The sequence below is a fragment of the Gigantopelta aegis genome, chromosome 3, assembly GCF_016097555.1.
Source record: "Gigantopelta aegis isolate Gae_Host chromosome 3, Gae_host_genome, whole genome shotgun sequence".
In the NCBI taxonomy this organism is placed as follows: Eukaryota; Metazoa; Mollusca; class Gastropoda; order Neomphalida; family Peltospiridae; genus Gigantopelta; species Gigantopelta aegis.
Genome location: NC_054701.1, coordinates 12,379,439 through 12,396,683, shown reverse-complemented (window position 1 = coordinate 12,396,683; position 17,245 = coordinate 12,379,439). Strand labels below are relative to the sequence as shown.

At 37.3% G+C, this 17,245-nt stretch overlaps 1 protein-coding gene across 1 annotated transcript in view; it reads left to right on the top strand.

The window, feature by feature from the left end:
- Nucleotides 1–17,245, top strand: part of LOC121368497 (sodium-dependent serotonin transporter-like) — a 76,081-nt gene that overhangs the window by 56,360 nt on the left and 2,476 nt on the right. Inside the window, exon 16 of the mRNA XM_041493233.1 lies at nt 3,614–3,781. Coding sequence (XP_041349167.1) covers nt 3,614–3,781 — 168 coding nt within the window. The remainder of the gene's footprint in view (nt 1–3,613; nt 3,782–17,245) is intronic.

The following is a 17,245-nucleotide window of genomic DNA, read 5'->3' as shown; positions in this document are numbered from 1 at the left end:
GGAGCACATGGTCATGGTAAGTTTTTCTCGTGCGTATATGCCACGAAAGCTTCACGCACGCCTGTCACGGGCTTAATCTCTGACTTTCGCCAGTGACTAAGTCCGGGCCAGGAGAACAAAGACCTAAGTCCTAAACAGAATAACCTGCTGCATCCTACACATATCTGGACTGAGAAATTAAATCCAAAAGTATTTTTGAGTGCTCGGCCTAAAAGGTTTTAAGGTGATTTGAGCAATTGAACGGGCGCCAAAGTAAAGTGCGTTGGACTGTTTACAAAAAAATAAACATACGAATTTTGAACCGTAGCCGAAAATATTTAAAGTCTAACTAAGCCCCCAAAAAGGATGTTACCTGTCCTAGGAGAGGTTGGCTACTTCGTCGGTGACGTTGGCTACTTCGTCGGTGACGTTGGTGGGTCCCTGAGGGCGCAGAGTTCGAACTACACTGGAGTAGTCGGGGCCGCAGACTGCTCTGATCACCCTGTGAAGAGATCTGTTATCAATCTTCAGGAACAGGATGGCTTGTCTGTAGGTCTGGTCCCTCTTGTGGGTCACTACTACTCCGTGTATCCCGCTGAACACCTTGTTGTGTAGCTCGAACTGGCTGCCGTCCCCCAGCGGTCTCCAGTCAGCGTTGAGATGTCCTCCCATCAACGTCATCGAGTCGGCTGTGTCCCCCTGCATGTGCGGGTGTAGCTGTTTCCGTAACCCGCTGACGGCTAAGAGCCAGTCATCCTCCCCAGGTGTGTGTGTGTGTATGTGTGTGTGTGTGTGGGAGGGGGGGGGGGGGTGATCGTCGGCTGCGGCGGCTTGGTCTTGTCTGGCTGGGTGGTCGGAGATGTGGCCTTCCTCTTCGCCGCAGCGGCAACAGCAACAGATCCTGGCGCCGACTCGACTTCAATATGTCCAGCTGCGAGTTGGTGTTGTTATCCGGGGACTCGGGCGCCGACGGCTGTCATGTCTTCTTCGGAGAAGTCGGTGGGGGCGGCGACGCAGACGAGGCCGCCGCTGGCGGTTGAGCCGCCAGCTTTGAAGCCCCCCCCCCCTACCCCCGAGCCGCCCCTGGCACTCGTTTCCTCTTCCTCCTTCCTCTTCCACTCCTGGCGTTCTTCTTCGTTGGAGCCGGGTCACCGTACACCAAAGATACGATCGCCCGTGCCCCGGTGTACGTAACCCGGAAATCCAACAACGCTCCAAAACTAGCTATCAAGCCGCCTCACCAACGTCCAGTCACGTTCTAGCGCGCGTCAGTACAGGTTGCACAAACCTTTCTTTAGCTTCCGTGGACAATTACACATCTGATGAATAATATTTCAAGAAAGCATTTGACATAAATATCTATGCATATTATTCAGATGGAAAGAAATGTTTTATTTAACGACGCACTCAACACATTTTATTTACGGTTATATGGCATCAGACATATGGTTAAGGACCACACAGATTTTGAGAGGAAACCGGTGTCGCCACTATATGGGCTACTCTTCCGATTAGCAGCAAGGGATCTTTTATTTGCGCTTCCCACAGGCAGGATAGCACAAACCATGGCCTTTGTTGAACCAGTTATGGATCACTGGTCGGTGCAAGTGGTTTACACCTACCCATTGGCCTTGCGGTGCACTCACTCAGGGTTTGGAATCGGTATCTGGATTAAAAATCCCATGCCTCGACTGGGATCCGAACCCAGTACCTACCAGCCTGTAGACCGATGGCCTACCACGACGCCACCGAGGCCGGTTATTCAGATGGAGACGTCTGTAGAAATATATATATATATATATATATATATATATATATATATATATATATATATATATATATATATATATATAATTCATTTCATTTGAAATAAATGAAATGGATCGGCAAACAGGCTGTAGGCCTATGTAAATGCCTCTCCACGATATAATTTGACATAATACATTAATTGAAATAAATTATGAACATGAAAGATAACATTACATAAATAACATTTCAGCCATTGCATACAAACTACAAATACTTTGTTAGATATAGAACTCGCATTCGTAAATATACATATGGTATATGTATATATACTCTTCAAAAAAAGAAACGCAAAAGGGTACAAATGGGTTATAACTCCGATTTTATGTTTCCTACCGGTTCATGCTTTGTGAATATAAGGTCATTGCATGTCCCAAACACATTCCCACGGTTACATTCGATAAAACGCAGCTACTGTACAATAAAGTTCCAAAATGTGAATATTCGCAAAAACGCAGCCACGTGCAAACCATGTCACCACTGCACGTGCGTTGTCTGCACGTGCAACATGAACACCGACAGTATAAAAGTGCAGGGTGTTCGCTTGCCTGGCCTCTGTATCTGGCCGACAGTTGACAATCCAGGACATGCCACGTCTCAGTGAACCGCAGAGAAACAATGCCATCGGCCGACTAGACGCAGGCGAATCCAGAACAGCCGTTGCCAGGGCATTCCATGTATCCCCAAGCACCATCTCCAGACTGTGGGACCGTTACCAGCAACATGGATCAACACGTGACCTCCCTAGATCCGGTCGACCACGGGTCACTACCCCCGGGCAGGACCGCTACATCCGGGTACGCCACCTTCGGGAACGATTGACTACTGCCACCTCCACAGCCGCAGCAATACCAGGTTTGCGCAGGATATCCGACCAGACCGTACGGAACCGCCTATGTGAGGTAGGAATTCGTGCCAGACGTCCAGTTCGAGGTGTCATCTTAACACCACAACACCGTCGACTCCGACTGCAGTGGTGCCAGATTCATCGACAATGGCCTCAACTGCGATGGAGACAGGTGTGGTTCAGTGACGAGTCCCGATTTCTGCTCCGACGTCATGATGGAAGATGTCGCGTGTATAGGCGTCGTGGTGAACGTTATGCGGCAAACTGCGTGCAGGAAGTGGACAGATTCGGCGGGGGTAGTGTCATGGTGTGGGCAGCCATCTCACACACTGGCAGAACTGACCTGGTCCACGTGCAGGGCAACCTGAATGCACAGGGCTACATTGACCAGATCCTCCGGCCACACATCGTTCCAGTTATGGCCAACGCCAACGCAGTGTTCCAACATGACAACGCCAGGCCTCACACAGCACGTCTCACAACGGCTTTCCTACAGAACAACAACATTAATGTCCTTCCTTGGCCATCGATATCACCGGATTTGAACCCAATTGAGCATCTATGGGACGAGTTGGACCGACGCCTCCGACAGCGACAACCACAGCCCCAGACCCTGCCCGAGCTGGCAGCAGCCTCGTAGGCCGAGTGGGACACCATCCCCCGGGACGTCATCCGTACTCTGGTTGCTTCAATGGGCAGGCGGTGCCAGGCAGTTGTCAACACACGCGGAGGCCACACCCGGTATTGACTCCAGATGACCTTGACCTTGGTGGTGTGTCCTATCACTTACTCACAATGGACTAGAGTGAATTGTGAACAATCCTGCAACATTTGGTAATTATCGGGACTCACCATTCAATAATTAAATCAATTCTCCAAATGTTATGACAATGTGGTTTTGCGTTTCTTCTTTTGAAGAGTATATATATATATATATATATATATATATATATATATATATATATATATATTATTTTACAGACATTGCTTGTGATGACGATTTATGGCTATCCTGGTCTGATTCTCGGGGAATACGTGTACCCCGATTGGTCGGTAAAAGTCGGTTGGTGCTTGACGTTTTCTTCCATGATGTGTGTACCAGGATTCATGATCTACTGGTTCTTCAAAACAGAAGGCAGCTTTAAAAATGTGAGTTTAATGCTTAGCATACACCTGCTGATTAACGCTGCCTCCGACTCAGTAGTAGCCTGAACATTTTCGCCGGAACACACCAGCCGAGTCGATGGGTCTGGTCGGTGTGACTTAGGGGATAACGCGTCGCCAATAAAACTAAATTTGCAACAGTAAAACCACCTATATACGTCCGCAAAACTCAGTAGGGTTATGCCTATTCTAATTTCAACTGTTTTATTACTTTTTCTGAAATAAACTATAACAGACTTCCCTAAGATATAATGTCATTGCAGTGACGTCAATATGGAATGTAGACCGATTTGTATACCAACAAATGATTTCTACTCTCAAGAAATAAGTACGCCATTTTGTAATTTTATAATAATGTATTTCAAATTTCTTCTCAACGTGTTGTACAATGAATTGTATTCTTGAGTAACTATTAACTGATAACAATAATAACAACAGTAAAATAGAGCAATTGTTTGAAATAATAAACGACCTTGACATTAACAGAACATTGGTTTTTAAACTATGGTGAGCGTGGTTAAGATTTACTGCTGTTAGAAATTTGTGCCATAATTGTACACGTGGATTGTTGAATTTTGAATTTTTATTAGAGATCTAATCAGATTGGTTCTTACAAATATGTTGAATTAGAATAAAGTTCTGATGGAAGATGGAAAACTATACACTGGAGGCAAGAGTCGTGTCTTCACCCAGGGCAGTATTTTATTTCACTCGGTGACATCGATGTATTAAATAGGCAACGGAAGATCCGATGCCTGTAACGGGGTGGGGTGGAGGTAAACTAGAGAGGGTAGTTATTAAATGTAATGGGTCAATCTTTGGTAAAAGGGCCAAATTCAGTATCAAAAACTGAACCAAAACAAATATTCCTTAAATAAGATAATTTTTGTCAGGCGTCTTAGGAAATATATATAATTCCAGGAAATGTAGTCAGCTGAGCATAATCTGTATTTGATTTCAATAAAATTTATTTTACTAAGGATTCTAAAGTTTAAAAAATGTCAACTCCGCCACACTGTAATGATTGTTATACAACATATTTAATCATGCATACATTGTTAATATTTGCAATCCATGTTGTTTATCAGTACTTATATTATAAACATATTAAACAGACTGATATTTTTTAAAGTTATTTAAAATGTATAATGTATTGAGTGGTTTGTGGTATCTTTTTTTTTTTTTAAAGATGTTTTATGTATTTCTTCACAGTTAATACACAGACTTTTTATTTTGTTATCACTTAGAAGTACATATGTATGTATTCAAACAGCATTTCATACTGAAATACCAGAATTCTGTTGTGAGTAAGTTAACAGAACTAAACTAAATTGTTGTGCGTAATGGTTTAAATAGGAGAAGCATTTAACTAAAATAATAATAATAACAATAACAATAACAATAACAATAATAATAATAATAATTTAGATAGATGTGTACAGTTGAAAGCTACACCGACGTAGTTGCATAATTTCAGAGGTGCTTCTTCTGATTTATGTCCAAATGATAGAGCTACTATAAGAATTGCAATGGGCAATGGGAAAACAGCAATAAAAAAGGATGCTTCTCGTTTGATAGCATATGTCCTTCCAAGCTGTAATACTGCTGCTATAATATAAAGGGTTAAATAAGCAAGAGTTAACAAAATTCTGCCTGAAGCATTTAAACCTATTAAACCTAGGGACGTAGATGCTGATATGAACAAGTCACCAGGAAGGCTACATTTACGGTAGATGGTACAGACGTTGATGATCAAAACACGAAGCTTTAGATTACGTCAATCAGTATATATTCCACGTGGAGTGAAACCATGCACCCTCTGAAATTATCCGATTCAGTGCAGCTTTTAAAACATATTTCGCCGACAGGGAGCAACCCTTTTGTTGATATTTGATGTGGCAACTCATTTTGGTAATATTATACGTATAACGGAATAACCGGATACATATACTAGAAATTACAATGTTACGGCAAGAAAACGTGATGTCTCACGAGTTTGATGAGACAAATTGTCCTGGCCATTCAAATCTAGTGAATCTAGTGAATTATCAAGAGACAGAAAATGGGAATGATAAAAACTGATTCTATAGTCTTTACCAAAACATCAGTTATTGACTACGACTTGCCCATTTATCACAGCCAGATTGGCATTATAGACTTGGTCGATAAGATCTAACATTTCTTTTAGATAGTTTCAAAATAGATTGGTGCACCCTTAAGACATAAAGGCCAGCATAAGAATTGTTATTGTAGATGACATTTTAGATAACTTTACTTGTAGATATACATGTATTTTTAATGAAACCTTAGCAATTGGATTCAAAACGATTGTTTCAGATAGAGCATATAACACATTTCTTTGTTTTTGCAGCCATTTTGTTACCCATCTTGAATTATGAAAATGATAAAATTTCTCAGTAGAAAGCTAATGCCAGAATTTAACTTCCTGCCCCCTATAAAACCTTGTATTTGAAGTAAAAAGTATTGTTTGGGTAAATATAATGTAGGATATATTGCCACGTCTTACTCCTAACGATCATTTTCGGGGCCATCTTGGATTTAAAAGATGATGCAATATCTCAGTTAGCATCTGTTGTAAATGTATTCATTCATGAACGCCATCTTGAATATTTCAAAATGCTCAAGAATACCAAATTTCACCTCTTGGATTCTTAATCAACACTTATGATAGATACAAAAACCATAAAGAACATTGTGGGTACCGATGAACAAGGTGTATAAGTGCTTTAGTAAACACTAAAACACGGATTTGTCCGATTTTTCGACCATGTAAATGATAAATGTTAAAAAGTGTGATAACTAGGTAAAGCTACTCTATTGAAAAGTCCATTATGCATTTTTGTTTTGTCCTAGGGTGTACTAAAACAATTATAACAGTTTTGTTTCGTGCCCTCGGATGGTACCAATTTTTGTTTTGTCCTAGGGTGTACTAAAACAATTATAACAGTTTTGTTTCGTGCCCTCAGATGGTACCAATTTTTGTTTTGTCCTAGGGTGTACTAAAACAATTATAACAGTTTTGTTTCGTGCCCTCAGATGGTACCAATTTTTGGTCTGGCTCATGGATTAACTACAAACATTACGACAAACAGAAACATCTAACAGATACAGTGTTGTTTTTTATTAGTGTGGGGTCGGGGGTGGGGGTCACGAAGATTCTGTTAATTAGAAACATCTTACAATGGCAGGAAATTCGGTATATTTACTCTTACCAGTAATAAAGCTAACAAGAAGCCCGACAACAACAACTGTGGCAGCACCTATACTTGGTAATCATAGATACGAGACAGTGTACAAAAGACTGATTCAGGATCTGAAAAAAAAAAACACGAAAAAGAAAGGAAAGACGAGTACTAGTTAATCGTGAGACACCAATTGATGCGCGGTCGGTTTGGGATCGATCCTCGTCGGTGGGCCCATTGGGCTATTTCTCGTTCTAGTCAGTGCACCACGACATATTTACTATTTTTTTGCACAGCTGTTTACACTGTTTTAATGTTACTTTTGGTACCTATTTATCACGTTTACAATGTATATGAATTATACGAAATTTTAAAAAGAGAAAAGCCGGCATTTTATATATATATATATATATATATATATATATATATATATATATATATATATATATATATATATATATATATATATATTCATAATAATCGATCGCAAATTTAGCCCTCTCTGAAAAGAAAAAAACACAACAACACTGGAAGCTACACACCAAGTTACGTAATGACGTGTGACGTCACTCCAGGGCTAGGTTAGCCGTTTGTAATCACAGACGCTTTCAAGACGTTTCGGCTCTGGTGCATGTTTGGCCCCAAGTCGACACGTGGGACCAGAATACGAACAATCTGTGCACGAAACCATTCAATTTCTTTTTTTCTTTTTTTTTCTTTCGGGTTTTTGTTTTTCGGGGTTTTTTTTGTCGACATGTGAATACTGCTTGAAATATTCTACAATAATAAATAATTGTGTCGTGTATGGATGCACAAAAATTACCATGAAAGGTGTTACAGCTATAGTTTGTCCCACCATTTTATAAAACTGGGTTTTTTGGTAAATAATTTCAGTTTGGTTTGACGTAAGAAGACAAGTAAAGGCGTTTTGGAAATAATAACAAAATTACATTTTTGTGTCCTTTTTTTTCTTCTTTTTTCTTTTGCAACTTACAAATCAATCGGTTCAGAAATAAATAATTTGTAGTAAATTCCATAGCATGAAAAAAAGTCGTTTTCTTTGGGACGGATTATAGAACATCCACGAATTCCTGGACAAAAATAAATTAGTAGCCCACAGAAAAGGACTGTATAGGGTAGAATCTGCAGCGATCATCTTTTGACCTAAGACTACGATACGATAATCACTACTAATTGACATGTTTAAAAAAAAAAAAAAAAAAAAAAAAAAAAAACCTCCTAAAAATGCTTGAAAATGTTTCACCACACAAATGGGGTGAGGGGCTGAAAACGTAGCTAGGGTCCTTATGCATGCGCACTTTTCTTGATCCAGAAGCAGCGATGGTTTATATATATATATATATACAGTCCCGTAGGACGGATTTTCAAAGTGTGTGTGTGTGTGGGGGGGGGGGGGGGGGGGGGAAGGGGGGGCTAATATTTATGGTTGTATAAAATGTGTTGTGTAAAACCGCGAGCCCCAAGGCCCCATAAGGAAAATTGAAAAATATTAACCCCTTTCATAGCGATTCTGGCGTGTTTTCGGCTTATTACCTGAGACATTTTTAAAGTCCCGAAATAAAAACTGGCGGAAAAAGTGGGCCTGATATATATATATATGTATATACACACACACACACACACACACACACACACACACACACACACACTTGTTGGCACCTTCCTACGCCACTGTTGTGTGTATACAAATTGTTCTTTTTTAGACATCTCATATGGTACGTTAAAGCCGGATTACATGTCGGTCTAATCATACCTCCACGAACATTTTAGAAATTACAGCTTGGTTTCTCATTGTGACATGTACAGTCATACAAAATATTAAAGGGACATTCCTGAGTTTGCTGCACTTTTTAAGATGTTATCGACTAAAGGAGACTTTTTAACGATTGTAATGATATATAAAATATATTTTTCTGCATACAATATTAGTGGCTGTATATTAAACGTGTTTCTGATCGTTCTAATATTTGTACTAGGTTAAATTTCATTTTATTTCCTAAAAAATATTTTTTCATACGTACGAAATTATTTGAAGGCAAAATCGAGTTTGGGCTTCTTGTGCTTATTAAGACGACCAAAAACACCTTGAATATACAGATATTAATATTTTAAACAAGAAAATATATTTAATATGTAAGTTTAATCGTAGAAATAATTTATTAGTCAGAAAAATCTTACAATGCAGCAAAGTCAGGAATGTCCCTTTAACTGGTTATGTCCAATGTAAAACTATTTTAAGCAGCAGGATATCTATAATTTCTTAACAGTGGTTATATATGTACACTGTATCAAGTTCCTTATACTCATAAAATATTTTAATTTTAAATAAAATAGCAAATTTATATATCATTTGTTCTTAGATTTAATGTTTCCACAATTTAAGAACAATATTTGTTTCTTTTAACTGTTCTAGTTGGACATATGACTACTAGTGTTGCGGTAGTATGTACTTTTTAAAGTCAGAATAAGAAACTTTCCAGGTTGTAAGTGATGACAAATATTGTGATGAGGTGTTGGACATCAGTAACAGTGACATGTAGCACCCATATTAAAAAAGAAATATGTGCAGGGATGTGTTACCATATCTAAAGCCTAAAGCATGCCTCACCCTCATATTATATTTTTAATTAAAAATAATTAGGGTTGGCCCTTTTTTCTTGTTAGGATTGGGTTCTCGGAAACACACAATATTGTTTTGTCTAATTGAACCATGTACTAGTTGCAGTAGAACATAATTAAGGGAGTGATTAATTGCTATCCTATTTTGATTAAGGAAACTATTTGGGATATTAACTTTTCCCCCCATCTTTATGAAGTATTGATAATATTTGCTATTTAAGAGGAGCTATAAATAACTCCCTAGACTACTCTCTTAATGTTAAAAGTGTAACATAACTACATGTAGCACCAGATTGAACTAAAATATGATGTCATATGTATGCGGTACAGTACTAAATTTCTATCTTTTCATGTGTCTTTTGTGATCCATTTGCTTATGTGTGGCCCTCAAATTTTATTTAGTATTTTGTACCGATTATAAAAAGAGAAGACATTTAGCTAAACATGACAAGACTTTATTATACTAATGGCAAAATGTCATTTCAAGCTGTATTAGAAAACTAATGACGATGCTGTGCAACATAGCAGTGCTAAATCAAGCAGAATTGTCTTTGGCACTGGATGGAATAAATATTTCCAGGTTTGTTTTATCTGCGGTTTATGAACGACCAAATATTCAGGAAGCTATTGCTTCACACTTTTATTGGGTCAAACCAACCAGGGCCGTACCCTCCGGGGGGCAGGGGGGCCATTGCCCTCCTGAGAATCTAACTTTTTTTAATATATTCCAAAAAATAGCATACACATCCCTGGGTTTAATTTGTATAGTGTTTCATTTGTTTATAAAAAAAAGTAGCCCCCCCCCCCCCCCCCCCCCCCCCCGGTGTTTATCAGGGTACGGCCCTGCCAACATGGACAAGAACTGACAACCTTTCTATATTTCTGACTGGAATGTGTCACGAACAGCAGTCACAACACAGGGTAGAAGCATTCCTTGTTGTATTTTCCCAGATAACCCCGACACCATCATACAGCCTATAGGCAATGTATATGTATTTTCCCAGATAACCCCGACACCACCACACAGCCTATAGGCAATGTATCTGTATTTTATGAACAAGTACAAAACAAATTGTGGTTTCTGAAAATTATATTGTGTACTGTTACTGTAAGATGTGAAGATATATATTCCGACATTTAATCACATTCCAAAATAAAGTTGAATTACCCATACAAAGCCTACACACACACACACACACACACACACACACACACACACATGTATATATATATATATATATATATATATATATAGAGAGAGAGAGAGAGAGAGAGAGAGAGAGAGAGAGAGAGAGAGAGAGAGAGAGAGAGAGAGAGAGAGAGAGAGAGAGAGAGAGCTATATATTACTTTTAACAATATTATGTTTATTATATTTGACTGAAGGAAGGAAACAACTGAGTATATTATGTACCACCAACCTGAAGGAAATGGTTTATTTAGCGACACATTCAACACATTTTATTTACGGTTGTATGGCGTCGGACATATGGTTAAGGACCACAGAGATATTGAGGGAGGAAACCCGCTGTTTCCACTTCATGGGCTACTCTTTTCGATTAGCAGCAAGGGATCTTTTATATGCAGCATCCCATAGGGTTAACACATACCACGGTCTTTGATATACCAGTCGTGGTGCACTGAATTATATTTGAAGTGATTCTTTATCAAATTTAATGTTAGTTCAGGAAATACAGAATTATGAAATCAAGAGGCAACAGTTTCAGTCGGTGACAAGCAATTTTAAAAAGTTGCACAGCTTAAACAATGTCATGATTGCATTGTGTCTACTGTCAGTTCTTGAAGTGTGAAATATATACATGTATATAATGAAAAATCATTTTAAAATGTTAAGATGAACGTACTAATTTCTTGGTCCATCCAGGCCGATATGATAATCTACTCGATAAGCCGGTCAGTTAGTACAGTACTTTAGCATCCATCATGTGTTCTGGCAACATACTCGTAAATATACATTCACAGGCTGTATCCACATTTATACCTGGACATTTAAGTAGGAATGATTGTGTTAAATAACTGAGAGAAGAAATATAATTATATATAAGTCTAGTTAACATGACCCTTGTACACAAAACTTAAGTTCCAATCTTATAACCAGACTCGGATCGGGGGGGGGGGGGGGGTAGGCAGCCCCCCCCCCTCTTAAATTTTGCGACAGTTATAAGTTTATTATATATTAATTTTAATTTTTACGATCCCCTCCAAATCTCCCCCAAAGTTCCATTGGCATTCCGCCTCATGTCATTGGGGGCCCCCTAAATGGATTTTCTGGATCCGCCACTTATAACATCATATACTAATATAAAATACCCATATACATGTATCAGGTTTAATAGACTTTGACCTCAGCTGTCATCAGCACTGATGCAACATGGAAATCGTTTTATGCTTTCAGGAGCAATATTAAGTTATTTAATAATTGAACGTTATATTTTTGACGTTCATGTGACTTATGTATGAACGGCTTCGCGCTTACGCGTAAAACGGTTTTGGTGTTTATATTCGCATTAACGTCAAAAATATAACGTTCAATTCTTATAATTCCAAATGCATTAATATTGCCATTATACGAAACTATATTTAAAAAAAACTACAATCGTACTCATTTCCACAATGATTTACAACTGTATCAATACACAAATAAGGGAATTCCCTTAGAAAGTTACATTCGTTTTTTTCTGTCAAATCTCCGATTCATTCTAATGATTTAGGTTTTATACATTTTAATTAAAGTTTAATTAGTAAAAAGTGAATGTGAACACTGATTTGAAAGGAATAAAGTGGTTTCAGTGTTACTGTGTGTGTGTGGATTTCTGAGGAAGTTTGTGATTGTGTGATATTATTCTCGGAAAGGACAGGTCGCGTAATTGTGCCTATGTGTTTTCGCGCGTGCAAGTTCTCGATTTGGTGTTTTTGTTAAATGTGACAGAGCTGCGCTTATATCTCTCTTTTGATTTGTTGAGCATTCTCTGATATAACTTCTAATAGAAGCTTTGTTTTTTGTGGCCTGTCATATACATTATGTGTCTCAGTTCAAAACCGGAGTCGTTTAAAGCCTGAATTGTCACCTTCACTCACAGTGCAGACGAAATTGGGATAAAAATAGAAACATGGAATCCTCGGGGATTCCCTTGTTTACCGAAAAAGTACTGGGTGTATACAATACTAATAAATGGATTTTTAAAAACTAAAATACTAGTAGTAGTATATCGATACGGTCTGTAACAAATAGTGTTTACACACGTTCCCTTTTTTATCATCAGTCCTTTTGTATATAAATTATATGCTTAAATACTATAGCAGTTTCATCATAAATGGTGTCATTTCCAAGATAAAACAAAACAATACAAAATCTAGTGGTGAATTCCATTATGGCACCGGTAATTATTCCGAATTTACGACCGTATGGAATCTAATGTGAATACGGTAAGTTTTGACATTTGGGAATTTCACCCCGTACGAGCGTGTACGCCTGAAAATATTGGAACACGGGTCAGTGAACGCTCATCAAGGCTAAAGGTAAGTTGTTTATTTTATTCAGTGTAGGTTTTTGTCTCTATCTAAACTATTATAAACTTTTTCGAAAAAATAATTTATACTGTAAAAGATAACCCATTTATTTAGATGTATGCCAAATTATAAGCCAAATGTTTAAGTGTTGACGATTTTATTTAGCTGTTAACGAATGTTGGTGGGCGATGGACTTTTTAGGTTTATTGGTTTGAGCTATTAATCCTAATTAAAACATTTTATTTAAATGAAACTGTCTCTAATAAATATACTGAATGGTTTGCCATCTATCAAAGTACCACTGTGTGAAATTTAAGATATATATGATAAGTATTAACAACGATAAAGCCTTTCAAAGAGAGCCAACCTTTCTCAGTTGGTGAACGCTTGGCACACCGCCTGGTGTACGTTTAGAATTCAATTCAATATTTTTTGGTGTACGCTTGTAATCAGAATGATAACACATTTTAAAATCTTCTGCATCAATTTATCGCGACCGTTTTGACAAATAATGTTCCATTTTGACATATTTGGTGAATATTGCTTCAAACGTGCCACATAAATGGACATTAATTGTAACCGTTAACAGTAGTTACACTGTTTTGCTGATATTTGGTGGTTAATGTATTTATTGTTCGTGTTTCACATGCTTGTAATAAGGAATTAACTTGTTTGCCAATAAAGGACCAACGATTTTATACATTTTTCAGATGGATGCCATTTTGTGGATCCTTTGTTATGTGCAATTTTTCGTCATTACTATGTAAGCATACAAAATTCTCTTGAGAATTAAGATGAGCCTTATCGCCAATGCAGTACAGATGTGACACATTTTGGAAATCAGCGCAAATTTTACCTAGCCGGTCAATTGTGTTTAAACAGCTGATTATGTTTTCGTTCACTTGAAAAAGAGATGTTTGTATACTGCTGATCACAAAGAGATATTTTGACTTTCTCCAGTCGGGTTGACCAAGTGTTTTAAATTTGGTAAGACCAAGTTTTTTGGTGATAACTATTTCTCTCAAATCTTTTATTCTCTGACTAATGACACAAATTAAGTTTTGAATGTCAGTCACAAAAGACGAATAGAGTAATGACAAATGAGGTTTTAATTCAGTTTCGCTGATTTGCAAGGCTTTTTCAATCAAGACATCTACTATTTCAATCTCTATTCTTGTCCTTTCTCTCATTTCATGTAGTGTTGGAGATTGCTCACAACCAAACAGATTAACATCACCTTGATCCTTAGTTAAGCAACTATTGATTTTTTTACCATCAAAACAAATCTTCATTGATGTTTGATAATCACCACCGTAGTTTATTGCAATAATATTTAGACTATCTGTCAAAACTCCTGGTTCAATATTGTCAGAAAGCAAGGATTTCTTTAATGATTGTATTGTATCAATATGTGGTAAAACAACATTAATGTGTGCATCAAAAGGATCATAACATCGTTCTTGAAACTGCCCTCGATTTTTGGACCCACCCATAAACCTCAAAAACTTTCCATGGAAGAGTTTATAGCCTGCAAACCAAAACGTTTTAATGCTGTTGTTGTATCGCATTTGAGTTGTGTATTGACAGCTGTAGAATTTCACCACGTCGAGGAACAACAGAAATGCAATGTTATTTAAGGGAAATTTGTTTTCTGTTATCAGTTGATGGAATTTTACATATATGTCCGAAAGTCTCTCTTTTTGTAGTTCATCCAACACTGATGGCAATAACCGTGTCATTTCCCGAAGAAGCTCTTCACTTTGAGTAGCTGAATCAGTAGCTTCTGTACCACTATCAGTTGCACTATTGGTATTATGTGTTTCACACTCCTGTGAAAGGCGTGGGTTTTTTTTTTATTAAAGTGGAGCTTGTAGCAGATGTAGTAGCTGTTGCAATTATATTTATTTTCTCTTCATAATTTGTACACACTTTAATTTCTTTACCGACAATCTTTAATTCATCAGGGGTGTATTTATAGTCTTTTAAAACATATTTAAAATGGCCAGTACTTGAACTTAATACGCGTTTTTTAATGACAAGTTTCTCAGAGGAATGCACATGGATATAATGGAAAATAACATTACCAAAATTATTGAACTTGAGCAGTCAGTAACAACAGGCATATGGTTCCATTCTGTTGCAGTTCTATGCAAAGAGAATAAAGAAAATCACAAGTAATACATATTTATTAATATACTAGTACGAATTTAGTGCATGTGACAAGCGTACGCCAACACTGATGCATAGCGTACACCGATATAAATTTGATGGGGTGCCAAGCGTTCACCAACTGAGATAGGGTGGCTCTCTTTGAAAGGCTTTATCGTTGTTAATACTTATCATATATATCTGAAATTTCACACAGTGGTACTTTGATAGATGGCAAACCATTCAGTATATTTATTAGAGACAGTTTCGTTTAAATAAAATGTTTTAATTAGGATTAATAGCTCAAACCAATAAACCTAAAAATTCCATCGCCAACCAACATTCGTTAACAGCTAAATAAAATCATTAACACTTAAACATTTGGCTTATAATTTGGCATACATAAGAATTGTTTCTCATTTTTTAGGAATTTATCGATGTATAAAAGTCACAAATGGTATAAAATCGCGTAGCGTAGCGAAGCGATTTTATACTACATTTGTGACTTTTATACATCGATAAATTCCTAAAAAATGAGAAACAATTCTTATAATTACAAACAATACAAGAAGTGTACCTTAAAATACTCAAAAATAATTACTTTCGTTCTTACCGTGAACCATGTTCTGTAAATAAGCGTAGGAATACATGTATACATACTATTGGAAATTGTCCGCTAAAAATAAAAATAAGTATTGAATCAACAAAAACAGTGTATATATCTTTATTATAACTTCTTTTTAAAAAATGAAACAATTTCATGTGCAGATTTGTCTTGTTTGTTTCTATCGCAAAGTGACCGTGATATTAACTTTTGTTTTCGTGTAGTGACTGTTGGTGTTGTGCGGTTATTTCGATCTTGGTCTTCCGTGATGACGTATTTTTATGAGGTTTATGGAAGGATAACACTTGGTTTTTTAGTGACGTCAGCCAATCAGAATACAGTAAATCGTATAAATTCGGAAAGTTTGTAATTATATCTAAATAAATGGGTTATCCTTTACAGTATAAATTATTTTTTCGAAAAAGTTTATAATAGTTTAGATGTAGACAAAAACCTACATTGAATAAAATAAACAACTTACCTTTAGCCTTGATGAGCGTTCACTGACCCGTGTTCCAATATTTTCAGGCGTACACGCTCGTACGGGGTGAATTTTTAGACTTTTAAAATCGTATCGTAAAACACTACCGATGGTAAAAACATATGCAGTTTGTAAAACAAAACATGTGCAAATTTGTCTTACAAACTACTCTAGTCTTGAAAACGTTCGTTCTTGGTTTTTTCCAACTCGTCTGATATGATCTCGACAGTCATAATCTTATATCTGTCTCCGGATCATCACTATCAATCCAGGCTCGAACTGATACGGCAAGACACCTTTGCTTTCCCCGTCAGTACTTTTTTTTTTTTTGACGTGGAGGATAAATCCATGATACTGTCGGAAAAGGAGCCATCTTCACTGGCATCACTTCGTTCCGCCATTTTGTAAAAACAATCTCGAGTGGTTGTGAGTTCGCTGGGAACATCTGAGGTAAGCCCATGTTGCGTGTCATGGGCTAAAAATAGTTCTGCTGGCATCGGATAAGTGGTTTTCATCGAGGCCTTTCAGAAACAAATGTATTATTAAAAAACGGGTAGCGTTTTTTTTTTAAAACTAACTATTTAATTAATGTAAACACTATTTCCTTCCGTACATCTAATAAAAATGTTTCTTTACAGGGTCTGTTTAAAATTTTGTATATTGACATTGATCATAAATTTATTCATATTCTTACCTATTTGACACCCAACAGCCGATGTATGTTTTTGTGTGTATTCTGTAGGAAGTGACGCCATTCCGTTGTTATTACTACAAAGTCCAATGTCAATATTTAACTGATATCGACGTACACATGGTACATGCTTCAAAAGAACACACTGAGGCT